This window comes from Rhipicephalus sanguineus, chromosome 8 (assembly GCF_013339695.2).
Source record: "Rhipicephalus sanguineus isolate Rsan-2018 chromosome 8, BIME_Rsan_1.4, whole genome shotgun sequence".
Classification (NCBI taxonomy): domain Eukaryota; kingdom Metazoa; phylum Arthropoda; class Arachnida; order Ixodida; family Ixodidae; genus Rhipicephalus; species Rhipicephalus sanguineus.
In genome coordinates this window covers 154,102,196-154,116,535 of record NC_051183.1, presented here as the reverse complement: position 1 = coordinate 154,116,535, position 14,340 = coordinate 154,102,196, and the positions used below count along the sequence as shown (strand labels likewise).

General features: G+C 46.4%; 1 protein-coding gene across 1 annotated transcript in view; it reads left to right on the top strand.

The window, feature by feature from the left end:
• The window catches only part of LOC119402410 (BTB/POZ domain-containing protein 9), a 133,128-nt gene extending 119,004 nt beyond the window's left edge, over positions 1-14,124 (top strand). The window contains exon 12 of the mRNA XM_037669549.2: positions 9,730-14,124. Coding sequence (XP_037525477.1) covers positions 9,730-9,903 — 174 coding nt within the window. The 3' untranslated portion in view covers positions 9,904-14,124. The remainder of the gene's footprint in view (positions 1-9,729) is intronic.
• The last annotated feature ends 216 nt before the right edge of the window (positions 14,125-14,340 follow it).

The window sequence follows — 14,340 nt, the reverse complement described above, 5'->3', positions numbered from 1 at the left end:
GGAGTTCCCCTAGAAGCTCCGTGGAAAGAGTACGCCACTCGCCTTCATGCAGTAAGTGTGCAGAGCGATTGCATTCTGCTAGGAAGCAGGGTGGTTGTGCCCGCGTCTATGCAGGTTGACGTGCTGCGACTGCTGCATGAAGGGCATCCAGGAGTGGCGAAAATGAAAGCGGTGGCCCGTAGCCATGTCTGGTGGCCAGCCAGGGATGATGACGTCACGGCAGCGGTGCAAGGATGTCACACCTGCCAAGAAAATCAGCGATCACCGAGACGGGTGCCAATCAAGCCATGGCCGTTCCCGGAGAGACAGTGGTCCCGGATTCATGTAGACTATGCTGGACCACTGAGGAATGCTTACTTGTTCATAGCAGTCGACACATACTCGAAGTGGATAGAAGTATCCAGCCCGTCGACTGTAGCCACCATTGGTTGCCTGCGAAAAATCTTCGCTACACATGGACTCCCTGATGTAGTCGTATCCGACAATGGCCCAGCGTTCATGAGTGAAGAATACAAGATCTTCCTGCGTAAAAACGGCATCCGACAAATTCTTGTACCGCCGTACCACCCAGACTCTAATGGAGCAGCAGAGCGTGCAGTGCAGACCATACTGAAGAAAGCGCAGTCATGGGATGATTTGCACGTGCAGATAGCGAGAATTGCGCTCACATACCGGACCACTCCGCACGAAGTAACAGGTTGTAGTCCTGCTGAACTTCTCATGGGCCGGAAGTTGAAAACGGAATTGGATTTACTACGGCCTGACTTACGGACCAAGGTGATGTCTCAGAGTCTCCGGGTGAACCGGGGACCGACAGGAGCCGTAGCCACACCACCAGGAATGACTTTTTTCGCTTGCAATTTTCATCCAGATCACGGTGTTAGAATAGGTTAGGTGTACCGACGTTCCGCTTCCGCCACGCAGCCTCCTCACCGAACATGGGGACGCGCTTCGCGTTTTTTCCGACAGGCTGCGCTGGGTGTATCGAGGCTTCAGGTCAGCCGCTTCAACGGGGGCCGCGTCGCTTACAAAGCTGCATTTGCGACAACTCTTCGACTGCTGGCCGTTCCTTTTTAACACGAAAGTGTTTTATGCCGGGGTCCACCAAGTACATCCGTCACGGATATGACGTTGATAAAATGGACGCTAACGGGTAAGGAAGAAAAAAACCAAGAAAAAGATACCCCGCCGGGAATCGAACCCACGACGTTGCGGCCGCGACGTCAAGCGCCCGACGCCCTACCGACTAACCTAACTCGGGAGATGCGAGACACGGCGCGAACGCGCCTTATATCTTTCACACATTCTCTTTCGCGGCGGGCGGAGCGAGGCGGTGCCGCCGTCTGTGAGATGTGAAAAGAAGTAATGCTTCACGATCGACACTTACTAGCGCTTACTCCGAGATTGCACGCGATATCGGAGGTCATGGTTAAAGCGTCTCGATACCAGAGAGGTAGACTGGCCGCGCTGGCGTCGCCGAGGCACCATTGACGCAGTTACATTATTCGCCTTTGGCTTCGTGTTAGCGTGCGTCGGCTCATCGGAGTAGTGCAGCTTCCACGTGCACCGACGGGATTTCTCCGCCGCCGACTGCTTCAATTGCGAGAACACAGACTAACAAAACTGCTGCAATACGCGTTGCAGAAGGGACGCGATTTCGACGGCCGAATGTCGTGCCTTGGTGGAGCGAGAGCAGCGCCTGCGAGACAGAAACCAACGGGACGCACGCGTTTGCAGCTCAGGCTACGAACCTCTACCTCCCGTGTTGCTGAAGCGCAGTGTGTGTTAGTGTGTGCGTGAGCACAGGCGTCGGTCACCCATTGCTAGAAAGCGCACACCGTGCAGTTTCTCTCCTTAATTGACGACGCTTTGAAGAAGTGCATACCGAGTACCAGTGTTCATTATGAGCTTGTTGATATCATCCTTACGCGGGATTCACGATTCTCTGTGTCCAAATATATGTTCACACCGTCAGCTACCACAGCGATTTAATCATGATCATGGGCGTTAGTCGTCGCGATAGAGACATGCTGTCAACATGGGTGCATCCACGTCAAACGGTGCTATAGCTGCCAAACACGAATAGACATTGTACAAGCTCTCATATATCACTACACAATAAGCACTACTTCTGTGAAGACACGTTTCACTTTCGTGTTATACCGATTCCTATGACGGAGGGATCAGCCATGTTTTTTTTATCAGGGTAACCGCACATATCAATCTGATTTTAAAGTAAATGCACAACATCAAGAAATTCAGTGGCGGTAGCCAACAGATGGAAATACATAGGAAATATAGCTTCTGCGAACAGCGATAATGAATTTAGAGGTGAACACGAATTTCAAAAATATTTTAGCTCGTGCACAAATAAGGCCACCATGGCAAATTGGTTGAGGCCGCCGCGACAAACTGGGTGAATAATAACATCTGGTGTTTTACGTCCCAAAACCACGATATGATTATGAGAGACGCCGTAGTGGAGGGCTCTGGAAATTTCGACCATCTGGTGTTCTTTAACGTGCACTGACATCGCACAGGCCTCTATCATTTTGCCTCTACCGAAATGCGACCGCCGTGGCCGGAATCGAACCCGCGACAACGGAACACCGTGCCCACGACCTTCGGGGCAGCAGCCGAACACCTTAGCCACTAGTCCACCCTGGCGGATGTGAACTGGGTTAGTCAAAAATAAAAAGGTATTCCCAGAAAAAGAAAGCGGTGGTGAGGGGGGTTGACGTCTCTCTATATGATGCTTGTAAGAAGAAAGCAACACATTTGACAATGGTAGGTTAGAAATTCCTTTCATGGGTTGTCAGTGTGCATGCACCATATCGCATGGATTCAAGCAGCCGCCCACGGTGTTAATTGTTCAGCCGCCTTTGCAACGTTTACACGTGCTGGCTGGCGCGTGGTAGGGAATGTTAATGTCCGTTTACCGACCAATCCATCATGACTCACCATGTGCCATTCTGATTCTGCCTCTCGTTATTCGTCACAGATATGCTGTTTGTTGCAGTAGCAGAAGTAGAACTTTGTGCCCTGCTCTGGGTGCACAAACGTGAAATGGTCGTGCCCGTTTCCTTTTCAGCGTCCTAACCATTTGCTTTCCAGTTTCTTCTTTCGGGAATGACAAAAATTGAGAGTGACACCATTCTATGACGTCACTGTCTGACCCGTTAAAACTAACACGCCAAACCAGACGAGGCCCCATTCGTGCACATACGTTCGCCAGTCGAAACGCCTGCCGCCTAAATGCTAGCCTATTTGAAATAGCTTATCCTTGTTCATCGTGTCCTTATTTACACAATTTATATTGTCCAGATGGGCAAGAAGTGCTCTTTGCCGCGATGCATCTCAGGCTACAAATCGTGCACGGAGAAAATTTGCTTTTTCGCTGCTCCGAAGGATAGTGACCGCTTGAAAATGTGGCCACTGCTATTCCACGGAAAAATCGCGAGTTGCAAACAACAAATTTTGTTTGTGAAAAACATTTTGATGCGCGATTTGTCACCTAATCATGGGAAGCGCTATTTAAAAGGAAACGTTCTTGTGAGGAAACATTCTTTCGTATCATTTAGCCGCACCATACAATACTCGAGCTAAAGCAGCTTTTTCAGGCAAAAATATGTAAAATTCGTAGATCGTGCCAATACTCTGGTAAAATTCTTGGCGCACCATAACGTATATATCTTGCAGTCTATTTATTTTGAATGTGTCAGAGAGCGGCTTCGTAGTCATCGGCCACAAGCTGTCGCCCCACTTCATTGCATTCTCTTTCAATCCTGTATTTTCCGACGTGGGAGCGGCGCGTCACCTAGTGCACGCCTCGAAAGACCTAAATAGAGTTATTTCATTCCATTACATCAAAGCATCCGTCTTCTCGCAAATGTTTACGGAATTTGCAAATAAGCGGTTCGTAGTAAAAGATTCTGAAGGCTCACTTGATCTCATATGCGAAATGCCCCTTAACATGACATCTGCTCTTTATATGATGCTGACCGCAAATACATTAAATAATCTTTCGAAGGTAAATGAAGGGTGAATTCAACACGCGTCACGCAACTGCAGATTTACATTTGTAGACAAATGCGGGCACGATCGCCTAGGCCACGGTGTTGCCGAGGCCGTAGGTGGTGTTTATGAGCTTCACGCCTCATGCCGAACCGTCATGCATAAAACACTACTAAGTCTTTATATCTAACTTATGTATATAATATTACAATACCGCACAATCCTCACAGGGCCTTGCGATATTGCTAAACACGCTAAAACACCGAATGGTAGAAGCGTCAGGTTTGTGCTGGGTATAGACAGGTGGCCACCGTCCCGTGCGCGCCTCCTTTCGGCAAGAAAGGGAAAGAGGTCCCCGATTTCTCCTCATTCCAATGCGCCGTCGCTCCACCTAAACTATTCTAACACCGTGATCCAGATCTTGTCTGGGTACGGGAAATGGTAGAAGCGGACGAGGACTATGCGGCAGTGCTAAGACTACCAGATGGCCGCCAATGGAAACGGCACCACGATCATGTGTGGGTGCTGCCGTGGCAGCCTAAGCTGTCAGAGTATTCTGGGCGTTCCCATACAGACCCTCCGAATGCTTCAGGCGTGGAACCAGCTGTGCCTCTGGATGCTGTGGGTGCTGTGGGAGCTACCGCGCCCTACGAACTAGCAGAGACTGCCAGTACCACTGCAACTATGGGGGCTTCGTCGGGAATTCGAGGGCACGTGTCTCCAGTGATCCGGGTGGTTATGCCAGTGCGCCGGGGGATGCTCCGAAGCCAGTGACTCTTTCTCAGACTCCACTTCGCCGCAGCACGCGAGTGCGGAAACCAGTTATGCGTTATGTGCCCTAATAATCAAGCTGAACACTGTGCTTGCGCACCGTAGCGCTCCTTGTGTGTTTTTTTTTGTTTTTTTGTGTGTTCATATTGAAACAGCGCAAAAGACATAGGACACAGAAGGACTTCACAGCACGAGTGGTCGTGTTGTCAAGTCTTTCTGTATCCTACGTCTTTTGTGCTGTTTCAATATGAACGCAAGCCAACTAGCCCAACTCTCCCTTATGCTGCAATTTTTTTTTTCTTTCACTTCTTTTGTTAAGGGAGGAACGAATGTTATGTTGCTGCCATCAGCCTTGCAGTTTGATGCAGCACCACAAGATGGCACTCTTATCGCTTTCATAATCATTGAAATAAACGTACTGCTGGCCGTATACGTCAGTCAGCATTTGGACTGAGCCTCGTGTGTGTGCAGCCTCGGGAGAACATGACAACACCTTTACTCAGTCGGACCTGTTCCATCGTCGTTTGAAGTGCAAGGTTATGGCTGTGCATGTTTTTGACGAGAACGACGGTTGAGGACCCCTGATGGTGCATTCCAAGAATTGCTTACTTTCGATTTTTACCAAAGGTAGGCCGTTGTGGGAAGCATGTCATCACTTCATTTTCATTTTATTATGATAGCAATCATGTGGGCACTCTTGACAGGTTTTTGCCGTTGCCGTTGCCGTCATGTTCCATATAAAACCCAAATCGATAACATCCCTCCGCGCATCGTACGTTCTACCTGCGGCTAAAAGCGCGCGAGTGGGGGTGATGAACGTAGTGGAAGCAGAGATGAAACAAGTCGACCCATCTCCGTTGCACGGAGGATGCATGCGATAACATCACCCCGCGTTTGAGGCCTGTCGTCGATTGCTGCTCAAGCAGAGAGGAAATTCCTCACCCGTCTTGAAGAAGAAAAAAAAAACGTGGGAGGAGGGGGAGCTCGAGCAGCAACTGTGAACATTTTTTTAACTTTCTTTATAAGAACGAGTTCGCACGTGCTATCTCGGCAGGCATCAGCAGACGGCTCGTATACCCTTCTAAGCGCTGTGCTCTTACGCGAACAGACTGTGCGAAAAGCGCTTCTCTCCCTGGAGTGGCCGTATTCTCGTACACCAGCGTTTTGTAGAGTTACGCGAGACCAGATCCAAAAGAGTTAGCTGCCAGCCTTACGTCATATAACATTACGATTTGTTGCGATCGCATTCATTGCTTCGCCCTTACAGTGAAACTGTGATTTTTTTTATCCACTGCGAAGCTTGTTTTCTTTTGAACTCGACCACGTGAAGGGGAGAAGGGGGGGGGGTGTCGCTGCAGTGAGACTTTGCCTCCCTGATGGGGAACCCTGGGCACATCTATGTTTCTCGAGTGTTCCAGATAGTTCACTTTCCCATACAGACATACGTTTGTGTTGCTGGTTTTAGGTCTGAGTCATGAATGTCCTGGTAAATTTTGTAAGGGATTTAGACGTGGCTGCACTGCCAAACAATTTTTTAGGCAGTAACAATGCTTAATATGGGTAGTATTTATGTTAGCCGAGAAAAAGTACTTGCGGTTCGAGCAGAAACCAGCTAGCATCTTTCACAGGTGAAGGGCAGACGGTTCTGTGGGTGGCGCTGACATTTTTTCTTGGTTTGTAAGCGAGTACAGTATGCTATCTTGGTTGGATACAGCTTAAGAAGTCGGTGGCATTTTGAACATCCAAGGTGGAAGAACACAACGAGCCTGCACCAATGAATGCGCATTCTTGACTGACGTCATGGGCCTGGCAGTCGCCAACTCCACCCACGAAGAACATGGCTGCCCGCGCTTTGAACTGCGACTACTGCGGCATTTTGCGTCAGCTGTATGCGTCTGCCCTTCGTCAGAGTGAATTTTGAAACTCTTTCCGGTGTCCTAAAACGGCAAAAAATTATTGCGAGCTTAGAATAAACCATGCGTGCTCCTTGTGTTTGTTCGGAGCAGTGATGAAGAGTTGCAGTGAACTTCTCCCAACCCTGCAGTGTTTTCTCTATAGGATTTCACACCTGCCGTGGTAGCTTAGGAGCTAAGGTTGCACTGCTAGGCTCAAAAACGCAGGTTAAATTGCTGGCCGCTATGGCTGCATTTTGATGAGGGTGAAATGCAGAAAGATCCATGTGCTCAGATTTATGTGCTTATTTAAAAAACTCTAGCTGGTTAAAATTATCCAGAGTCCCCCTTATGCCTTGGCTCATGATGATCTCACGGTTGTTGCCCTATACAATCTCGGAATTCAATTAATATGGTGGCGGTTGTTGTAAACAGAAGAGGTAAAATCACGGCCTGTGCTTCGGTTTCTCGAGCAACCATTATAGGAGCAGAAGAGATCGCCATTGCCTTAGCTATAAGAGAAGGTATGGAGCGCAACGCTCCACTAACAATTATCACAGACTCTCAGGCCGCATGCAGGAATTATCAGAAAGGAAAAGTCGGCGCCGAGCCACGCCGGATACTTATTGAAAGCAGCAGAGAACTGGACAGTAGCTATACCCAAACAATAACTTGGGCCCCGGGACACGAGGGTGTTACTGGAAACCTCTATGCAGATAAGGCGGCTTGAGGTTTCACTAATTACCGAGCGGCCGATAGCAACATTGCGGAGGACCTGACACTAGGCTTGTGCGAATATTCGAGCACTTCGAATATTCGAACGAATAATGCAGTATTCGAATTCGCTTCGATTCGGATTTTCAATTATTGAAAATTTCGAAGCATTCGAAATGAACGAATAGGTGTATATTAGTCCGCTTATAACCCCCCTGTAAAGGTGGTTTCACTGCAGTGGAGGGGTTCTATACCGTGAATACACCTTTCCAGGAAAAATCCGCATTGTCTGTTTGTAATCTCCTGTAAAGGTAGTTTCACTGCAGTGGAAGGGTGCTATACCGTGAATACAACTTTCCAGGAAAAATCCGCACTGCTGCGAAGCCTCACTTCAAGGTTAAACTAACATATTACCCTCACATCGATTCATCATTTTTTAAGTTTAAAAACTTGTTGTACCGGCTTATATGCTCCAAGTATAGTAAATTTTAAAACGCAACAGATTTTAAAGGTTATTATTTGCATTCCACCGAAAGCCAAATCCTGCTACTATTCAAAGTTGCTTCCACTTCCTTTGAAACAAAAAGAATGAAATTTGCACATGCCTTGTTACAATTAAAAAAAAACGTTGTGCAGGTTGGTTGGGTCATGACAAATATGCTCATTTTTCTTTATAATATGTGATATATACTATTCGAACCTAAAATTTACTATTCGCACAAGCCTACCCGACACCCATCGATCCTAGTTACAAAGCGGTTCTGCAATATTACTGGGATTTGAGGAGACTCTACCCAGCACCACACAAGAACCTTTCAGCCATGGATTCCGCGGCGTTACGTAGGCTCCAAACGGACACATATACAGTAGAACCCCGCTGATACGTTTTTGAAGGGACCGTAGGAAATAAACGTAAGAGATGGGAAACGTAAGAGCCGAAAAACAGGAAAAACGGCAAAATATTTAGTGGTACAGAATTTTATTTCAATTCTCACGAGCAGCACGAAAATTGGCGCGCTCAGCCGCGATCTAGTTGATTGATAGAAACGCGGAGCTTAGGACGGGCTCATCCACAGAAATGTAATCAACGTATGTGATTTTTTTAACACCAACAGGTGTAGGCACGAAAGAACTAAGCACACGCAATCACGACCGGTGCGGAGAGTGCGACCGCGAACCACACGCACGACCATGTGAGCTCCAACCAGCTCGAACTCCTCCCGTTCTCCGACAAATAACGATGATGATGAGTCTACGCCAACGCGATGGCAGAAGTGAATGCCAATCTCGAAGGCCTTGCTTTCGCAAGCAATTACGTCATACACGCCATGTTTGTGCAATACAGATCTCAAAGGCTATGCTTTTGTCAATAGTAAATGCCAATCTCGAAGGCCTTGCTTTCGCGAGCAGTTACGTCATAGACGCCATCTTTGTAATTTGAATCTCGAAGGCCATGCTTTTGTTTGCATCAATTGAAAGATTCCGTTGCTTGCGCCTCTCATGCGGCTAATATTACGGTCAAACGAGGCCAAGCTGCGTGAAAATGCACCATGGCCGCTCTCTTTGGTAGTCACTCGGTCGGCTCCGAGCGCACTTCGCGACGTATCATACGGGAACGGTCCGACAGTTACGACGTAACAGCGGGGTTCCCAATACATTGTATCCTATGGGAGCTATGCCGGGACCGGCGGAAAACGACATAACAGCCGGAAAAACGCAGCAGTGAGGAACGTAACAGCGGGGTTCCACTGTACAAACATTCATAGATTACATGTGTACTACCCCACAGCATACAAAGACACATGCCCATGGTGTGGGAGCACACCGACGCTCTACCACATCACATGGGAGTGCACGGCTCATACCGAAGAGCAAGAGGTGGATAACACCAAATTGAGGTGGGAGGCATTGCTGTCCAGCCCTGCCCTCGGTGCCCAGCTCAGGCTGGTCTGGAAGGCCAAAAGGATGGCGAGGGCCAGCGGTGCCTTGGAATAGGGGCCCGACCACGCAGCGTTGTGTTGTTTTAGAGGCAATGAAGTCTTGCGCAAATAAAGTTTTGTTCTTCTTCTTCTTCAGTAATGATCTTACAAATTAAACTTCACAAGCTACATAATTGCTGAGAAATCTGTTTTTTGCAGTGGGTGTAAAGTACGATGACGATGTTAGCTTCAACGTGTTTCACTTCTTTGAGCGCACAAATGAACAAGGACGAAGACTGACGCGGACACAGTCCTTGTGCATTTGTGTGCTCAAAAAAGTGAAACATAAATTACCAACGTGCCCAAGCATACGCTCTTTCTAGCTTCAACAGTCGACGGATTTGTTCTTGGCCATGCAGGTTTTCCATTGCGTCCACTTTGAGTGTCCGGCTCAATGCCTGGAGACTCCTGGGGCGGCAGTGGCAGCCGCAGCTTCGAAACACACCAGCAGCAGCACCAATGAGCGACGCAGTTCATCATCGTCGAGTCACGACAGTGAGGCCTCCCAGCAGAAAGCACCTCAACATCCATGAACAGCAGAGAGATAGTGCTTCATGGAAACATTGTTTAGAAACTACGCATACATACGCAATTGAGAAAGAAGATAGGCTGTGTTCTAGTAGCAGCTTAAGGCGCATTATAGCTGCGATGGTATTGTGCGCATTCCGGGCAATGTATATTGAATAATGGCATATCAAGCGCACAATTTTTGCCCTAAAACGAGCTTGGGAAAGTATGCTTCGATTTCAGAAAGTCGAACGTGTCTCGTATGTGAGGGCGGTTTTTTCTTTTTTTTTTCACGTGATGTGGCACGCTTCCAGCATTTAGCGTGCCGTCGTATTCGGATTTCAAAATATTTGTTACATCAAATTGTGGATCGCATCTATGTTGTTTTCGAGACAGGTGCACAAAGCACTTTTGTCTTTGCGCATGTCTGTTGTCAGCATTTTCCTGAAAGTGAGCAGGCGAGCCCAAACCGCGAGTGCCATTGATAGGTCTGTCTGTTTTGTACCTCTCTAGCCATCATTCTCCGTGGTCTCGTGGTGTGCTTCTGAAACACTGTAGTGGCAGTTACAGAGCTTTGTTGCCACATCAAGATGTGTTGTCCTTGCTGCTTTTATCTGTTGCACAATTATTTATTATTGCGAATGTGGATATATCAATGAAAGCAAGAAATTAACCCTTGTAGACCTGCATCCTTCTCTTTTAGTGATATGTTGCACCTCGAACGTTAAGTTTATCCGTGACAAAGCTGACATTTTTGGTGTGTGATCGATGCATAAAGTCAATAAGGCATAACCTTGCAAGAACAGAGATGTGATGCTGTTGGAGCAAGGCCGATGGGCTTACGTCGGCTTGACTTACACATTAAAATAGTGCAAAGCTCATGGGACAACACAAGTGCCGACTTACGAGCAACGTATTGGAAGAAAGTGCTCCTGTCACATCTCTCTAGCCACACACTGTACTACAGCTCAACAACACTGCAAGTATCAGAAGTGTTCAATATCACTGCAATCCATACCTGAACTTTGGCTGGTATATGGTGTTGAAGGCTTCGTAGAATTGAGTTTGGACTTTCCCCATCCATCATCACTGTTTTGTCGAGTATGAAGTGTGCAGCTTATCCCCAAGCATTAGTGTTTGGGCCATCTGAGCTTGTGTCACTAAGGCAGTTCTGCGTAAAAGGTAAATCTACATATTGTTACTGTACTGGGAGAGAAACTTGGGCGAGTGGGTGGTGATGCGTTGTTCACCAGCTGCAGCACTAAACAGACGAGCACAGAGGAAAGAAGACCACTGAACGTGAATGATGATCACTTATCACAACACTCGTGCCGTGATCTTCTTTCCTCTGACCTGGTCTCTTTAGTGCTGTAGATTGTCAATATTGCGTGACTGTGTCCTAGACACTGCCAGCTGAACAGGAGGAGCAACTCTTGTGAAATCAGTATAATGTATAAATAAGGCCTAATGCACGCTGCCACTGTTGCAGAAATTTACATATTTGGGGGTCAACTATGTGTGAAAGCCGAGAAAGACCTCAAAGGAATGCTGACGTCTAATTTTTGTCACGATCTGAACCTCCCAAACGTAGGAAATTATTGTTAAAAGTTGGAGCATTATAAATTTATTTACTGCAATGCTCACTGCTTCAAACCAGTTTCGGTTTCTCATGCAAGAACTTGTATTTGCCATGAAGGACTGGTCTACCCTAATCCTTGTGGTTGTCATGAATTCCACAAACAACTCCAACTGAAAGACAGGCACACTACTGTTAATATTTTTCATGAGCAGCGCCATCAAGTGGTTCATGATGTCAGCTACAGTGGGAATAAGCAGGTCCGAGTAGCTCAACGTCTGTTAGTCACGAACATGTCAAGTAAAGAAGCATCAAAAGCATAAAACACACAGGGAAAATTCTGTTTTAATGAAATGTATAAAGATACGTAGGTAAGCGGGAGTGACCATGGACACTAACGTAACTTGGAACTGGTGGTAGCCAGATCGACCTCCACCACATTGCACATGCTGTTCTTTACCAATCAGTTAAGCTGCCATGGTGAGTATCAACACATCCACATTCTTTGACATTTCTCTATGCTTGCAACATCAGCTATGAGACAATATTAATGAGAACTAACAGACAATCATGCCAAAAGTATGGGGGATGTTACTTGTAGTAAATAGGATGTACATGTGAAGAAAGTAAAGTGGATGAAATGTCATCTTCTTTCCTTCATTCACAGCGAGGGTCTCGTTATGGCAGACTTGATGCCTTCAGGTAGTATGTGAGGGGAGGGGTCATTGGTCAGCTGGCAGCTCATAAGAAGATCATGTGCTGCGTGACGCCAACAGGAAGAAAAAGAGTGTTCCACACTTGCCGCCATGGCTGCGATCGGCGCTGATTAACACTCCTAGGAGTAAATGCACCTAAATACCCTATAAAAGTGGACGGGAGGATGACCGCCGCCGTAGCTCAGTGGTAGAGCATCAGACGCTTATTCGAAGGTCGCAGGTTCAGTCCCTGCCGACGGCAAGTTATTTTTTTGTCCACTTTCCTTTCTTCACATTTATATCCTAATTACTACAAATAATGTCCCATATACTTTCCCTGGCATGGTTGTCTGTTAGTTCTCATTAATATTGCATCTAACGAAGATAAACGAGCCCGTAAATGTCGTCTTCTTTCCTTCATTCATCAGCTATGAGAGTTACAGTGAGCACCAGTTGCAGCCACGATGGAGAAGGTGAAATGCCCTTTTTTTTTTACTACAGGTGTCATGTGGTAAGTGAGGTCTGATAACTTATATGGGCAGCCCTGTGGCTTAATAGTATGCATACTTTCAAGGTTCAGAGCCTTTGCTTGCGAGAAAAGAAAAGCTTCATGCCAGTTGGGTGTTGGTTCAGGCTAGTTAGCAGTCCATTACTGCTTTGACTCTGGTGTGGAAGGAAGTCTTCTCTTTTTGCATATTAGTAACTTGTTTGCGACCTGAAAGTAGTGCCATGTAGATAAGGGAACTGGATTGCTAGAGTGAAATGTCAGCTCATTTCTGATCTCTTCAACGTTTCGTGAAATGTTCCGAGAGAGCTGCCTTGTGTCGGGTAAACGTGTTGACCCTTTTAAGGCTTGCCATGTCAATCAAAGGCAGCTCTCGTGCCCAAGTTTAATGAAGTTAAATGCAGTGATGCATTTATTTATGTTGACTCCTCGCCTATTGTGGATGGTTTAAATGAAATGGCTCTTAGTGAAAGCCACTCCTTGTAGCCCCAACCTAGGCTGTTCTTTTTTTTTTTCTTGTTCTTCTCCATCTATTTCTAGAATTTTCAGTGGGGCTTTTGAAGTGAAACAATATTCAGTAACCGCTGAATAGCTTATACATTGGAAAAATAACTTGATTCTGCATTTTGCATTACTTGAACTGAACTGACCCATGATAAACATATAAGAGTAAATAACTGTTTGTTTCAGGTCATTTATGGAGTACTTTTTTTAAGACTGTCTTTATAGACTGCTCTGCTGACACATAATCTTGAATTGCATTGATGGGCATTTGTTTTGGTAGTAAAGTTGTTTTAAAGGTGGTTCATTTAGTATGAGTGTAAGAGATGTATTTCCTCAGCCCATTGACATGCCTTTCCTTATTTACAAGGAAATTTTACCAATGTATTGCTGGATGATGTAGTTATTTTTACAGAGTGCTTCGGGAAGGCACAACGGTTCTTAGGTGAGCTAGCGCTGTGTCCCGTGTGTTCTTCGTCCCGTCTTCTGCGCTGTTCTGCCACAACGCTTCAGGAATTTTAGAAAAGGGTTGAGAAGTCAGCGAGAGAATGAGCCAGAGAACAAGTGCTGCTGTGCTTTGCACAAATCTCTGACTGGAGTGAATTACACAGAACATGTTTATGTATTGAAGACTTATTCGTGTGAGTTGTTAGACTACTCTGAGGACGTAACCATGGCATATGTATTTAATGATTATGCATGAATAATTTCTTTGAAAGGATATGTCTCTAATTAAGCAACGTGTCTATGCAAATATAGACATTTTAAACCAGGCCATAAGAATTAAAAGTGTCTAAAGGAAGTGTCGTATAATTGAACCGCTCGACAGTGGGGCACGTGTGGCAGGATAGCCCTGCGGTGGATTGGGGATCGTGATTACGTTGTTGTGCATTAGTGAACAGTGTTGGAGGCGATGGTTGTCTTTGTGAAAGGTGTACATTTGATAATAAATTATTTGAGTATTTTGTAATCTCGCTTTTTTAATGTGAAGCATTTCTCTGCAAACCAAATGCTCTTTGATCATTCTATCTCTATGTATCTAGCCGCCTATGTCAAGGTGCTCTCGTGGTCACCTCCTTAATTAGGTATATGCCAAACACACAGGGGGTTATGAGTGTACGATGAACCTGACTGACAGGTCATGACATGAATAACGTGACACGTCTGTTGCATATGCATACCTGCC